This window comes from Adiantum capillus-veneris, chromosome 8, assembly GCF_014529385.1.
Source record: "Adiantum capillus-veneris isolate H3 chromosome 8, ASM1452938v2, whole genome shotgun sequence".
Taxonomy (NCBI): Eukaryota; Viridiplantae; Streptophyta; class Polypodiopsida; order Polypodiales; family Pteridaceae; genus Adiantum; species Adiantum capillus-veneris.
In genome coordinates, this window is record NC_140938.1 from 146,794,499 (window position 1) to 146,806,034 (window position 11,536).

At 39.1% G+C, this 11,536-nt stretch overlaps 1 protein-coding gene across 6 annotated transcripts; it reads left to right on the forward strand.

The window, feature by feature from the left end:
* Nucleotides 1-2,747: 2,747 nt before the first annotated feature.
* Nucleotides 2,748-10,631, forward strand: LOC147453131 (GTP-binding nuclear protein Ran1A). Of its 6 annotated transcripts, none has more exons than XM_086518615.1 (9): nt 2,748-2,900; nt 3,280-3,349; nt 3,447-3,503; nt 3,585-3,702; nt 3,780-3,869; nt 3,952-4,131; nt 4,216-4,293; nt 4,374-4,446; nt 10,315-10,631. In XM_086518615.1, the coding sequence occupies exons 1-8, from the start codon at nt 2,898-2,900 to the stop codon at nt 4,444-4,446; spliced, it is 669 nt and encodes a 222-aa protein (XP_086374741.1). In that variant the 5' UTR covers nt 2,748-2,897; the 3' UTR covers nt 10,315-10,631. The 6 variants fall into 6 exon arrangements, with proteins under 6 accessions (XP_086374741.1, XP_086374743.1, XP_086374742.1 ...); XM_086518617.1 differs by having other exon boundaries at nt 10,349-10,631; XM_086518616.1 differs by lacking the exon at nt 10,315-10,631 and adding an exon at nt 7,394-7,863.
* Nucleotides 10,632-11,536: the final 905 nt, after the last annotated feature.

The following is an 11,536-nucleotide window of genomic DNA, read 5'->3' on the forward strand; positions in this document are numbered from 1 at the left end:
GTTACAACAGTAGATGCCATGAATATCATAGAGATTGGTTGAGTTACATCAAAAGACAGGTATGCCCTTCCATATACAACCGCTGCTCCAACGCAGATTGGGAACGGTGCACACACTCCTGTCCCATGATACCACTAGTCCTAGTTGATAAAATTATCTGGGTGTTTGAGACCTTCGGAGTGTTTAAGGCATAGAGAAGCTTGCTCACTTCAACAATGAAATACACTAGTGAGAATACAAAGGACACGGAAGAAAAAGAAAAAGTACCACAAATGTAAAATCTTAAGCTAGAAGAGAAATCCCAGCTTGATTTGGTACCTCACTCACATGTATTGTCTATGGTGCTTTTCTTTGAAAAGCAAAAAGCCTCGGATATACAAAATAAGCACACACGGCAAATAATTTTGAATAAAAAAGGGAAAAGAAAAAAAATGATGACATGAAAAAGACTTCCATTGAGCTTAAAGTGAAAAATTCAAGCTCTTGTTTGGAGTTGTGAGAGTGAGTTGGCTAATCAAAGCTAAAAGGCACAATTGGGGAATCTTGCAACTAGATAATCTTTCTAACTTCACTACTACTAGAGTAGTTGTTTTAACCTTAGCCATACTTACCTAATTGATAGATTCATCCATAAACCCAAAACTCTTGATTGATTGATTTCATCAAAGTGCAATTTATTCGTCTTTGATGGCAGTGTAACATTTCATAATTACTCATGTCCTCATGTACTTTATATTTCTCTCATGCTTTATTGCCATATAGTTCCGCTTGCATACTTTCATGGTGAATTTGTTATGCAAACAATCTATCCCAGATGCTCTACCACCTTGACGAACGAGCTTCACCTCACTAGCTTCCGAGGACGGAATCTACATCACGAAGGGGGACATGTTAACCCATGATGCCGTCATTATTCTTTAATGCATATGTTTAGTCATCTGGGCTTGTCGATCCAAGAGGTTTATAGTAAAAGGCTAGTGATCGCTGATGAAGACACACATACCCATTTAGCACTGACTGACAAATATATGGGCACCCACATGTGAAAAGGACGGCAAGCCCTAAATAAGATCGTAAACTAGGGTTTTCAAACATTCTCAACGTGCAAGATTTGCTCGTGCTTCACCTCTTCTTGCTTGTCTGTGAGCAAGAGAGAGAGAGAGAGAGAGAGAGAGAGAGAGAGAGAGAGAGAGAGAGAGAGAGAGAGAGAGAGGAGCACGACGATACGGAGAAGGATGAGCGGCGGGTTTTTCTTCTCTGCGCACACACCGAGTCCCTCGACGGCAGCACTGTAGGAGGTGAGTGACACATCGTCCTGTAGACATAGAGCTTGTTTGTATATGTCAGGTTGTGTGCTTATAGTCCTGCGGCTCGCACACGGCGCATAGCAAGTCCCTAGTAGTAGACAGGCTCCTACGAGGTTCTTCACAGAGCACGAGATTGATATCATGCTGCAAAGACCCATGAGAGAGTTCATGTGAGAACACAGGAGGTGACATGCCCAATATGACACCCCTATACCAGCCACCTTGAGCTCACTCATATACCAACCACCCCCCGTTTTCCCTTTTAGTTGTTGTTCAGCCTAGACCATCTTATGTATCTTGTATTGGACACTTGACACACTTGATGATGATGTAATGTATTGGTCTCATAGGTCTTTTAGGCCTTTTGTAGGTGTTAATAAACATTCCATTTCATTTTCTCTCCGCCCCCCCTCTCTCTCTCTCTCTCACACACACACACACACACACACACACACACACACACACACACACACATCATTATAGATGAGCATAATTGAAACTTTTTGCAATCAAGCACAATCATCCAACACTTTGCAATGTAGGTGATTATTATTCTCATCTTTGGAGATGATGCACTTGTAGAAGGTGGACCCAGATGCATCCTTTTTGGACAATCTCTTGGAAGGCTCGCAAAGACCATATTGTGTAAGGCAAGCCCTCTTTAGAGAGAGAGAGAGAGAGAGAGAGAGAGAGAGAGAGAGAGAGGTGTGCAGTGACAATGTGCCCCATAGTTTGCAAGCAAAGAGAGATCTCCAAAGGACCATTCCCTCGACAAAAACTTCTACAAGGGAAGAAAGATTTAAAGAAAGAACTAAATCAAATACACCCAAAAAAACTTCTGAGGGAAAGAAAGAACTACCCAAAGATGGGTGCCATAGGCTTGAGAGTTGGGTGCACTCAGGAGATCAGACTGAAAACTTGATGTCGATGAGCATGCGTAAGAAAGTCCATGGTGTGGCAACAATGACCTCGGGGATGGGAGTATCAACATGGAAAATTGCGGTTGTGCAAAGTTTTTTTTTGTGCTGGAGTTGCAGACGAGTGGTAGCGTAGCGTGAATCCGCATCGCCATTAGTGTATAGTAGATAGTAGAGGAGAGTGATGTTGATTGTGATGAGAAGAGATTCAAGGAAAAAGAAAACCAAGATTGGAGCCTTTAGCCACTACAGACGATGAGGTTAGATTTAAGATTCGAGCCTTCTCGCTTTCCAAACTCGAAGATCCAAATGGGCTTTAAAAAAAAAAAATAGTGGCCATTAGCCACTACAGACGATGAGGTTAGATTTAAGATTCGAGCCTTTTCGCTTTCCAAACTCGAAGATCCAAATGGGCTTTCATTTCACGCAAAGAGCTTTCGGTTCGAATGTGGTGACACGTGGCACGATCGCAATGTAGCGTTGATGCAAAGCTAAATCCAGATCGACGGGAGAGAGGGGCGCCACGCGTAAGGGCCGCTGAATAAAGACGGAGGGGCGCTCTGTTCGGCAAAACCCTTTCGCTCACATTCACATTCAAAACTACTAGAACTGCTCTCGAAGCACTTGCTTAGCCCATCACGCGATCTTCTTCTGCGTTTCGCAGCAGCCGATTATGGTACGCTTCTCTGCTTTAGTCTTCTCTCTGCGTTCATGTGCATGCACGCCATCTCTGATCGTCGAGTTTGTTCCGCCTTCATCCTTTCTTCGTGTGTGTTGTGTGTATGCATGCACTTCTTGTCGCTCCTAGGTGCGTGCGCATGTCGCTTGTTTTTTCACTTCGCTACGTATATGCATGAGAGACTTTTACGTTTTTCCCGATTGATGTGAACTCCATCTCTCGGGTTTTATGCTGCTATTTTGGACTGTAGGTTCTGGCTTTTTCGGTTTTAATGCTTGTTTGCTGGTTGTTGCGATCTGCATTACTAAGTTCATATCTTTCTTTGGGGTTGCTCGCTTTCATCTTTTTAACTTGTCATTTGTATGTTCTATTACAGGCGGTCTTTCCTGGTCAGCAACCTGACTGTCCCAGTTTCAAGCTGGTTATTGTTGGTGATGGAGGAACAGGTAAGCGTATGAGGCATTTGTACTTTTTGTTTTCTGGCTGAAGACAATGTAAAGATCCTTGCAGACTACTATCTTATGAATTCTTTTTCTTTTGCAGGGAAAACTACTTTTGTCAAACGCCATTTGACTGGAGAGTTTGAGAAAAGATATGAACGTAAGTTTGTTATATTTGGAATGGCTTCACGTGAGTTTAGTTTGTCATGCCAGCCTTTTCTCACGTGTTTATCTGATGCAGCCACTATCGGAGTGGAGGTGCACCCTTTGGATTTTTTTACAAATTGTGGTAAAATTCGGTATCACTGCTGGGATACAGCAGGTCAAGAGAAGTTTGGCGGCCTTCGAGATGGTTACTAGTAAGTTGATGTCAGTGCATTAAATTGCTTTGTAGGGTCACTTAATTTCAGCATTTAACTTTGGTTGAAAATTGCAGCATCCATGGTCAGTGTGCAATTATTATGTTTGATGTCACCTCTCGCTTGACTTACAAGAATGTTCCAACATGGCATAGAGATTTATGCAGGTATGCTGGATTATGTATGCACTAGTTATGGTGCTTTTACATGGATTGGAAATGTTGGTGAAATTGGTACTGTTTTGTACAGGGTCTGTGAAAATATACCAATTGTTCTTTGTGGCAATAAAGTGGATGTGAAGAATAGGCAAGTGAAAGCGAAGCAAGTGACCTTTCACAGGAAGAAGAATTTGCAGTATTATGAAATCTCTGCCAAGAGCAACTACAACTTTGAGAAACCCTTCTTGTATCTTGCCAGGAAATTAGCTGGGTCTGTCTTTTCCCATATTTTTATTGTTGTCAGGAGTTGTGATGAATGCTGGTGGAGTAAATTGCTTGCTTTAATTCTTTTCAGGGACCCCAACCTCCATTTCGTCGAGTCTCCTGCACTTGCTCCTCCTGAGGTGCAAATTGATCTGGCACAACAAGCACGGTAAGTGTTTTGTCTCATTGGTAACATGATTAACTGCTGTGCCCTTTGTTTTGCTGTACTCAACTCTAGAGCTCCTGCAGGTATGAAGCTGAATTACGTGATGCTGCTCTCCAGCCATTGCCTGATGATGATGATGCAGACTTTGAGAGCTAGGTGAACCCAATGGAAACTGCAGCTCTTGTTTGCGTATTTTTTTTTGGCAAAAGTGTTTTGCTGGGGGGCCTTACTACATTTTTGTGAATGAAATGTGAAATGTTTCAATGCAGCAAATTCTCTTTGCTTACTGGATTTGTCCCAAAAAATCTCCGGTCGGTCGTTTGTAGTGTCGTAGTGCAGTAATAGGTTGTTCAGAAAAGTGAAACTAGGCATTCGTCACACATGTCGAAAATCAATGGAGACTCTTGGTTTGTCGATGCTGTACTGTGTTTGATTGATTTTCAAAACCAAGATGTTCTCTTTCTTTGGGATTAGATGAAGGATACTTGATCTTATGACACTACGGAGGACAGTGTTTTCATATAATAGTGCCGCAGGCTTTATGCTCTCAAGAATAGCTTGCACGGATTGGAGCAGCAAGAGAGTATTTCATTTGTTATTCGGGAGATTTGTTCCTTCTGTTGGTGATTATCAGGCTGGGTTGTCTCTCATAATATCTTCCCTTGCTTGTTGGCATATATTTGACTTTTGTATGCGAAACATTGAATGATTGAATTTTTCTTTAGTATTTTAGTTTGTAAGCGGGTCCGTTTATTCAGTATTTTAGTTTGTAAGCGGGTCTGTTTATTCAGTTTTGGGTTTGGGTTTGTCTTTTTTTTTTTTTTGGTTTCAGAATGCGAAGGTGTGACCCCTCTCCTTGGCTGGCTAAGTATATGATATCTACTAGTCAAATGCACTTGTCCAATTTGTGCTTCAGCAAAAGGCAGCTGCAGTTTCTTGATAATGATGTTGAAGCCTGCAGGAAAAGATATTGGGATGTTATCCATGAAGCTAAAGCTACCTTTTTTCGCCTTTATTTCTCTGTTTTTCGTCTACCTGAGGTCCTCGAAATATTTAATGTAGACTTAGGTTTTTGGCTTTCTGAAGGGAGTTAAGCTGTTAATGGCTCCTTTTATTAAAGAACTTCATGTGCATCTGTTACACGTTCAATTTCTGCTTCAGGTCCAAAGCATTGCGCTCCCGAAGTGTTGCGATAACTGTTTGGATGATGTGGAAATCAGCAGGAAAAGAAATTGTGATGTTTTGGATGTGCCTGAAGTCCTTGAAATATTCAATATAGCCTGAGGTATTTGGCATACATATGGGTGATTTAACTGTTTATATGGGTCCTCACATAAGAACCTCATGTGGCATTTTTAGTTTGCGAATGAGAATCTTGGCTTCTCTTAGTAGCATAAGAACGAGCGTTTAATTCAGAAAGTGACTCCAGCATCCTGTGACTCCTCCCATCGTTCACATGCATTGTGGCCGAGGCCTGTGAATTAGTCCCAACCTCCATGTATTCTAGGAATGCCCATTGAAATTATGTTTGTCCATGCCAATTATGTGCTTTCATGAAACCGAAGGAGCTTACTTGTAAAGGTTGCATCCACTTTTTGGCTTTTTAACACTAGTTTGGTACTAAAAAGGACACTGTTTTTTTTTCACAAATTTAAATAAAAGGGGCCATGAAATCTAGAAAAATATCAAGAAATGCATTGAGAATTTATTAAATGTTATTAAAATTAAAAACACTCTTAGAATTTATAATCCATCACTCTTATACACGACCTCAATGGTAACTACTCATCAAAAGCACCTATGTAAAGTAGCACTTGATGTTCCACTAGAACTCGTACTAATGCTTGCAGTAATCAATGGTAACAATTTATATGTGAGATAATTTTGCAATTGTGATTTTTAAAAACATTGTGACTAGAATTAAATATGGAAAGTCTTGAGGGTTAAATATGCAGCGTTTATAAATTTAATTAATAATCACATTAAACATTTCAGCTCATTCTAAATTTTCAATGTTTTATGATGCATATATATATATATTACATTATAACTTTGTTATGTAAGGTGATGCTTGCAAGTTGCGTGATGATTTGTCATTCGAAAAATTGTGCATGTTAAAATTCTTGCTTTTTGTTTATTAGATATTGACCTTATAAATATGGTCTACTTTTGGATTTTTTGTTCATTTCACTTATTTACAAATGTTTTAAACATTGTCGCCTTTTAAAAATTCTCACACAAAGAAGTCTCTTATTTCTAAATTCCTCTTAGTAGCCTTGTGTAAGCCATAGTGAACTTTTACCTTGTTTAGCCTCCTTATTGTAAAAGTCTCATTAATTTGGTATTAGAATATTAATGTGACTTCTTTCTTGTTATTTATTTGCAACCATTGCGTGGCTTGCAAAACGCACATTTAGTCTTCCCATCGTTCGAGGGTTTCTTTTCTCCCTCTGCTTTGCAATTAAAACACCTCTTATGACAAGTTGGTCTTTTGGTAAATTTAGAAAAGTTGTTTGTCGCAATATATAGTGGAAGGTTTATGAATATATTTATGAATGTAAATAGATCATTGTATCACTCTCTAGCATGAGTATATAAAAAAACTCTTATCATCCATCTTTGTAGTAAGAGACATCTCCATTTTAAGAGGGTGAAGTTGTTGCCTTGCTTAGGGCATGGTTCAATACCATGAACACATTGCTTTAATTGTATGCCCAAGTAATGTTACATCCCCAAATCTTTCATCTTGAAAGTAGCATTTAAATCAATTAGCAACATGTGCGTCACCATTCAAGAAAGCAATAACATTGTTTGATTGATGTACATCCCTACCAAAATGAGCCGTCAATGCACACAGAAAATGCACAATAGTCATATGACAAGTGGGAGCAAATGTCTTTTCATAATCTATGTCTTTTTATTGTGCATAGCCTTTTGCTACAAGTATAATCTTATAGCAATCAATCTCACCATCTCGCTTGTGTTTCAATGTGTAAACCCACTTCCTACCAATAGCCTTTTTGCTAGGAGGCAAATCGCATAAAGTCTTGTCATTTTTAAGAAGTGTCATATTTTGATTGCATGTTATCCATCCAATTTTCAGAATTCTGTGCTTCATCAAAAGACAAAGGTTCTCTACATCACATTAGCTAGAAAGAGCCAAAAAACAATCTAATGCATAAGATGCATGGCAAGAACCTGAACAAGGTTGACAAGATAAAAGTGCATCCAACTTGTCAGTTGGGCATACCCTTATCCTCATTCCCAGCTCTTTCCACATCAACTATATCATGTACATCTATATCAGTAATGGATTGATTCATAACATTTTTTGAAACCCCCATAGGTTGTACATTAGTGTCATATGCGAACTTCTACCACCGAAAAGAGGCAACAAATTGTCATAAATATCCATTGGACTTACATTATTGTCTTTAATACATGACAACAAAGGTTGAACATAATCTTTCAAAAACACATCATCTTGTGAAACCAAGATACGCTTGGTTTGCAGATGGTATAATGTGTAACCTTTGTTTTCAGTACTATAACCAACAAAAATGCATTTGACAACTTTATCATGCAATTTATTGCGCCGCATTTATGGCACCAAAGTATTAGCCAAACAACTAAAACCGCGTATGTGATCAATTGATGGCTTTCTACCATGCCGTGCTTCATATAAAGTCATAGACTACAAAGTTTTTGTAGGATATCTGTTAAATACATAAGTAACATACTTGATAGCCTCAAGCCAAAGCACATGTGGCAAAGCTCGACTCTTGACCATACATTTACAATCTTTGTAATCGACTTGTTTTTCCTTTTAGCACCACCATTTTGTTGAGGTATACATGGCATTGTACGTTAGTGTTTTATTCCACGGCTAGCCAAAAATGCATTAAATTCATGAGACATACACTCCTCTCCTCGATCTGAACGAAGGGTGTCCATAATACATTTAGAGACATTTTTAGCCATAGCTATAAATTATTTGAAGCACATAAACACTTTGAACTTAGCTTTAAGCAAATTCACCCATGCATGCTTGGAGTAATCATCAATGAAAGTCAGGAACTACAGGTAATTGCCTAAGGATGGAGTTTGTATATGCCCAGAAATGTCACTATGCACAAGATAAAACATCTGCAAGTAGCCCTCTTTTACAACTATGCTTCATAGGTGCTTCAAGAGGCGACATAAGCAACCATATCAGATTTATGTAAACACAACAAACTAGCAGAATTCAGATGTCCAGAACGTGCATGTCAAAGTTTTGCATATTAAACAGTCTTTGAATTCACAACTGCATTTGCAAAATTCTGCTCACACTTGTCATACAAATTGAGCTTATATAGCCTACGACATAAAATGTCAGATGCAAACAAGTTCATCACCAAGCTGAGATTATGAACTTTACATCTGTTATCCGCAAATTTGACATCAAGACCAAGTCTAGCAAGTGCAGATATAGACTAACGGTTATTCTTGATCCTCAGTATATAAAGTGCATCAATAAGTGTGAAAGAACTACCATTTGCGGTAGTCAGCACAATCTTTTCAACTCCCTTCAATAGAATAAGAGGCATTGTTGGCACAAGTGATTGAAATCCCACGAGAGACATCCTCGAGAGAGAAAAACAAGTCCCCGATGAGAGGTAATGTGCTTTGTATCACCACTATCAAAGTACCACACATGAGCATTTGTAACAATTGACATACATGCATCATGGAGAAAAGAATCACAAGTGCACTCTGCATTAAAATCCCATTCTGCATCTATATCAGCATCACAATGTTCTTTCAGAGAAGACTCTACAATAGCTGTACTTGTAGTGGAACCAGTTTCTTTGACACTGCTTGATCAAGTGATCATTAGCTTTACAATAATGGCAATACATCTTCTATTCACCAAAATTTCTAGACAAAGTGTTGCCAGCAGAAGCATTAGGAATATGTGCCTTTCCACTCGCAGAAGAACCATGAGAAGTGGTTATGTTGTTTCTATCACTTTTTCTTTGAGCAACAATAAAGGCCTATTCAGCTGCACGTTGTTTAGCCCTTTTTTTTTGAAAGTGACTCTTGCAAAGAATGTGCATAATGCATTAAACTTGAAAACTTATGGATTTTCTTGTGTCATAAGTCTCCAAGTACTAGCAGAAGTTTGGTAAGAATCTTACAAAGCATCAATAACAGTCTGCACAAGGAAATTGTTAGAAATGATTTTGCCTGCATAAATAAGTTTCTCATTAATATCCTTGATATCAGCAAGGAAAGTGTCCATTTCATTTTTCTCATGCATAATCTTCGACTCCAACTCTTTACGTAGCAATGCAATTTTAGCCTCATTGTGACTTGCATAAAGACTAGCCAGAATATCCCAAGCTTGTTTTGCAGATTTAGTTGAACAAATGTGAGGAGTAATAGTGCGCTTCGCGGATAATGCAATTAATGCATGAGCTTGCACATCTCTAACATCCTAATGAGCTTGTTCAGTCGTAGGCAAAACAACTCTGACAATAGCAACCCTGCCACCAGAGCAAGTTGTATCCTCCCGGGCTTAGTCATCTTAATGTCATCTGCATGTGCCTGCTCACTTTCTTAGATTTCAGTGAGCTTTGGTGAGTGTCAATAGGCTGATAAATACTTCGGGTAAGCTCATAGAGCTTAGTCTTCTCAAATTTTCCATTTGGACTCATTTTGGCCTTCATTTCCACTACAAGCAGTACTCTGCAAATAATTTTGTCATTTTATGTAGAATTTTTGTAAGTGCCATTTTCTGCGTAATAGGTGCCTTATGATCTTCTACGGGTTGTGCTATATAGCACGTGCTCGTCTCGCTCCATTACTCCTCTTTTTGGACAATTTTCACATTAGGTGCAGACGTTTTTCATGGTTCACAACAATACAGATGTGTTCAAGATGTTTGTTGCTAAGGATAAATTGGATAGAAACAATTATTCAATGTGGGCTTACATGATGCAACATGTTCTTGTGTCAAAGGGCGTTTGGAATATTGTGCAGGGCATTGATGTACGTCTTGGTTCTGAGAATGCAGACGATGTTGAGGTTGTTGCAGAGCAAGCTCGTTGGCCGTTAGAGATGTATATGCTCATACATTGATTACATTATTCGAGAAGCGTACCATTACTTCTCACATTCGTTCAAAAAAATCTACAAAACAGGATTGGGATATTCTGGATGGTTTTTATGCAAGTAGCAATGAGGCTAAAATTGCATTGCTATGTAAAGAGCTAGAGTCGAAAATTATGCATGAGAAAGATGAAATGGACACTTTCCTTGCTTGTATCAAGGATATCAACCAACAACTTATTTTTGCAGGCGAAGTCATTTCTGATAGTTCCCTTGTTTAGACTGTTCTTGATGCTTTGCAGGATTCTTTCCAGATTTTTGCTAGTATTTGGAGACTTATGACCCAAGAAAATCCAAAAGTTGTCGAGTTTGATGCATTATGCACATTGCTATTGCAATAGTCAATTCCAAGAAAAAACAGGGCTAAACAGCGTACGATTGAATAGGCTTTTATTGTTGCTCAGAGAAAAAGTGGTAACAGTAACGTAACCACTTCTCATGGTTCTTTAGTGAGTGGAAAATTACCTCTTTCCAATGCTTCTGAGCTGGCAACACGTTGTCTGGGAATTTTGATGAAAAGGGAAAAAAGAAGATGTGTTGCCATTATTTGAAGCCTACGATCACTTGATCAAGTAGTGTTCAAAATTGAAGGCAAAAGAGGCTGGTTCCACTACAAGTGCAACAATTGTAGAGTCTTCTATGAAAGGAGATTGTGATGCCGATGTAGATGAAGAATGGGCTTTTAGTGCAGAGTGCACTTATGATCCTTCTATCCATGATGCATGTACGTCAGTTGCTGCAGATGCTCATGTGTGGTACTTTGATAGTGGTTCTACAAAGCACATTACCTTTCTCATCCGTGGCCTGTTTTCCTCTCTCGAGGATGCCCCTCATGGGAATTCAGTCACTTGTGCCAACAATGCCTCTTATCTAGGGGCAAGGGAGTTGGAAAGATTGTGCTGACTACTGCAAATGACAGTTCTTTCACACTTACTGATGCACTTTACGTACCTGAATAAAAAAGAACCTTTTGTGTGTATCTACACTTGCTAGACTTGCTCTTGTTGTCAAATTTTTGGATGACAGATGTACATTTCATGATCTCAGTATAAGCTCACTTTGTGTGACAACTGTGGGTGGAACTTTGCAAGTG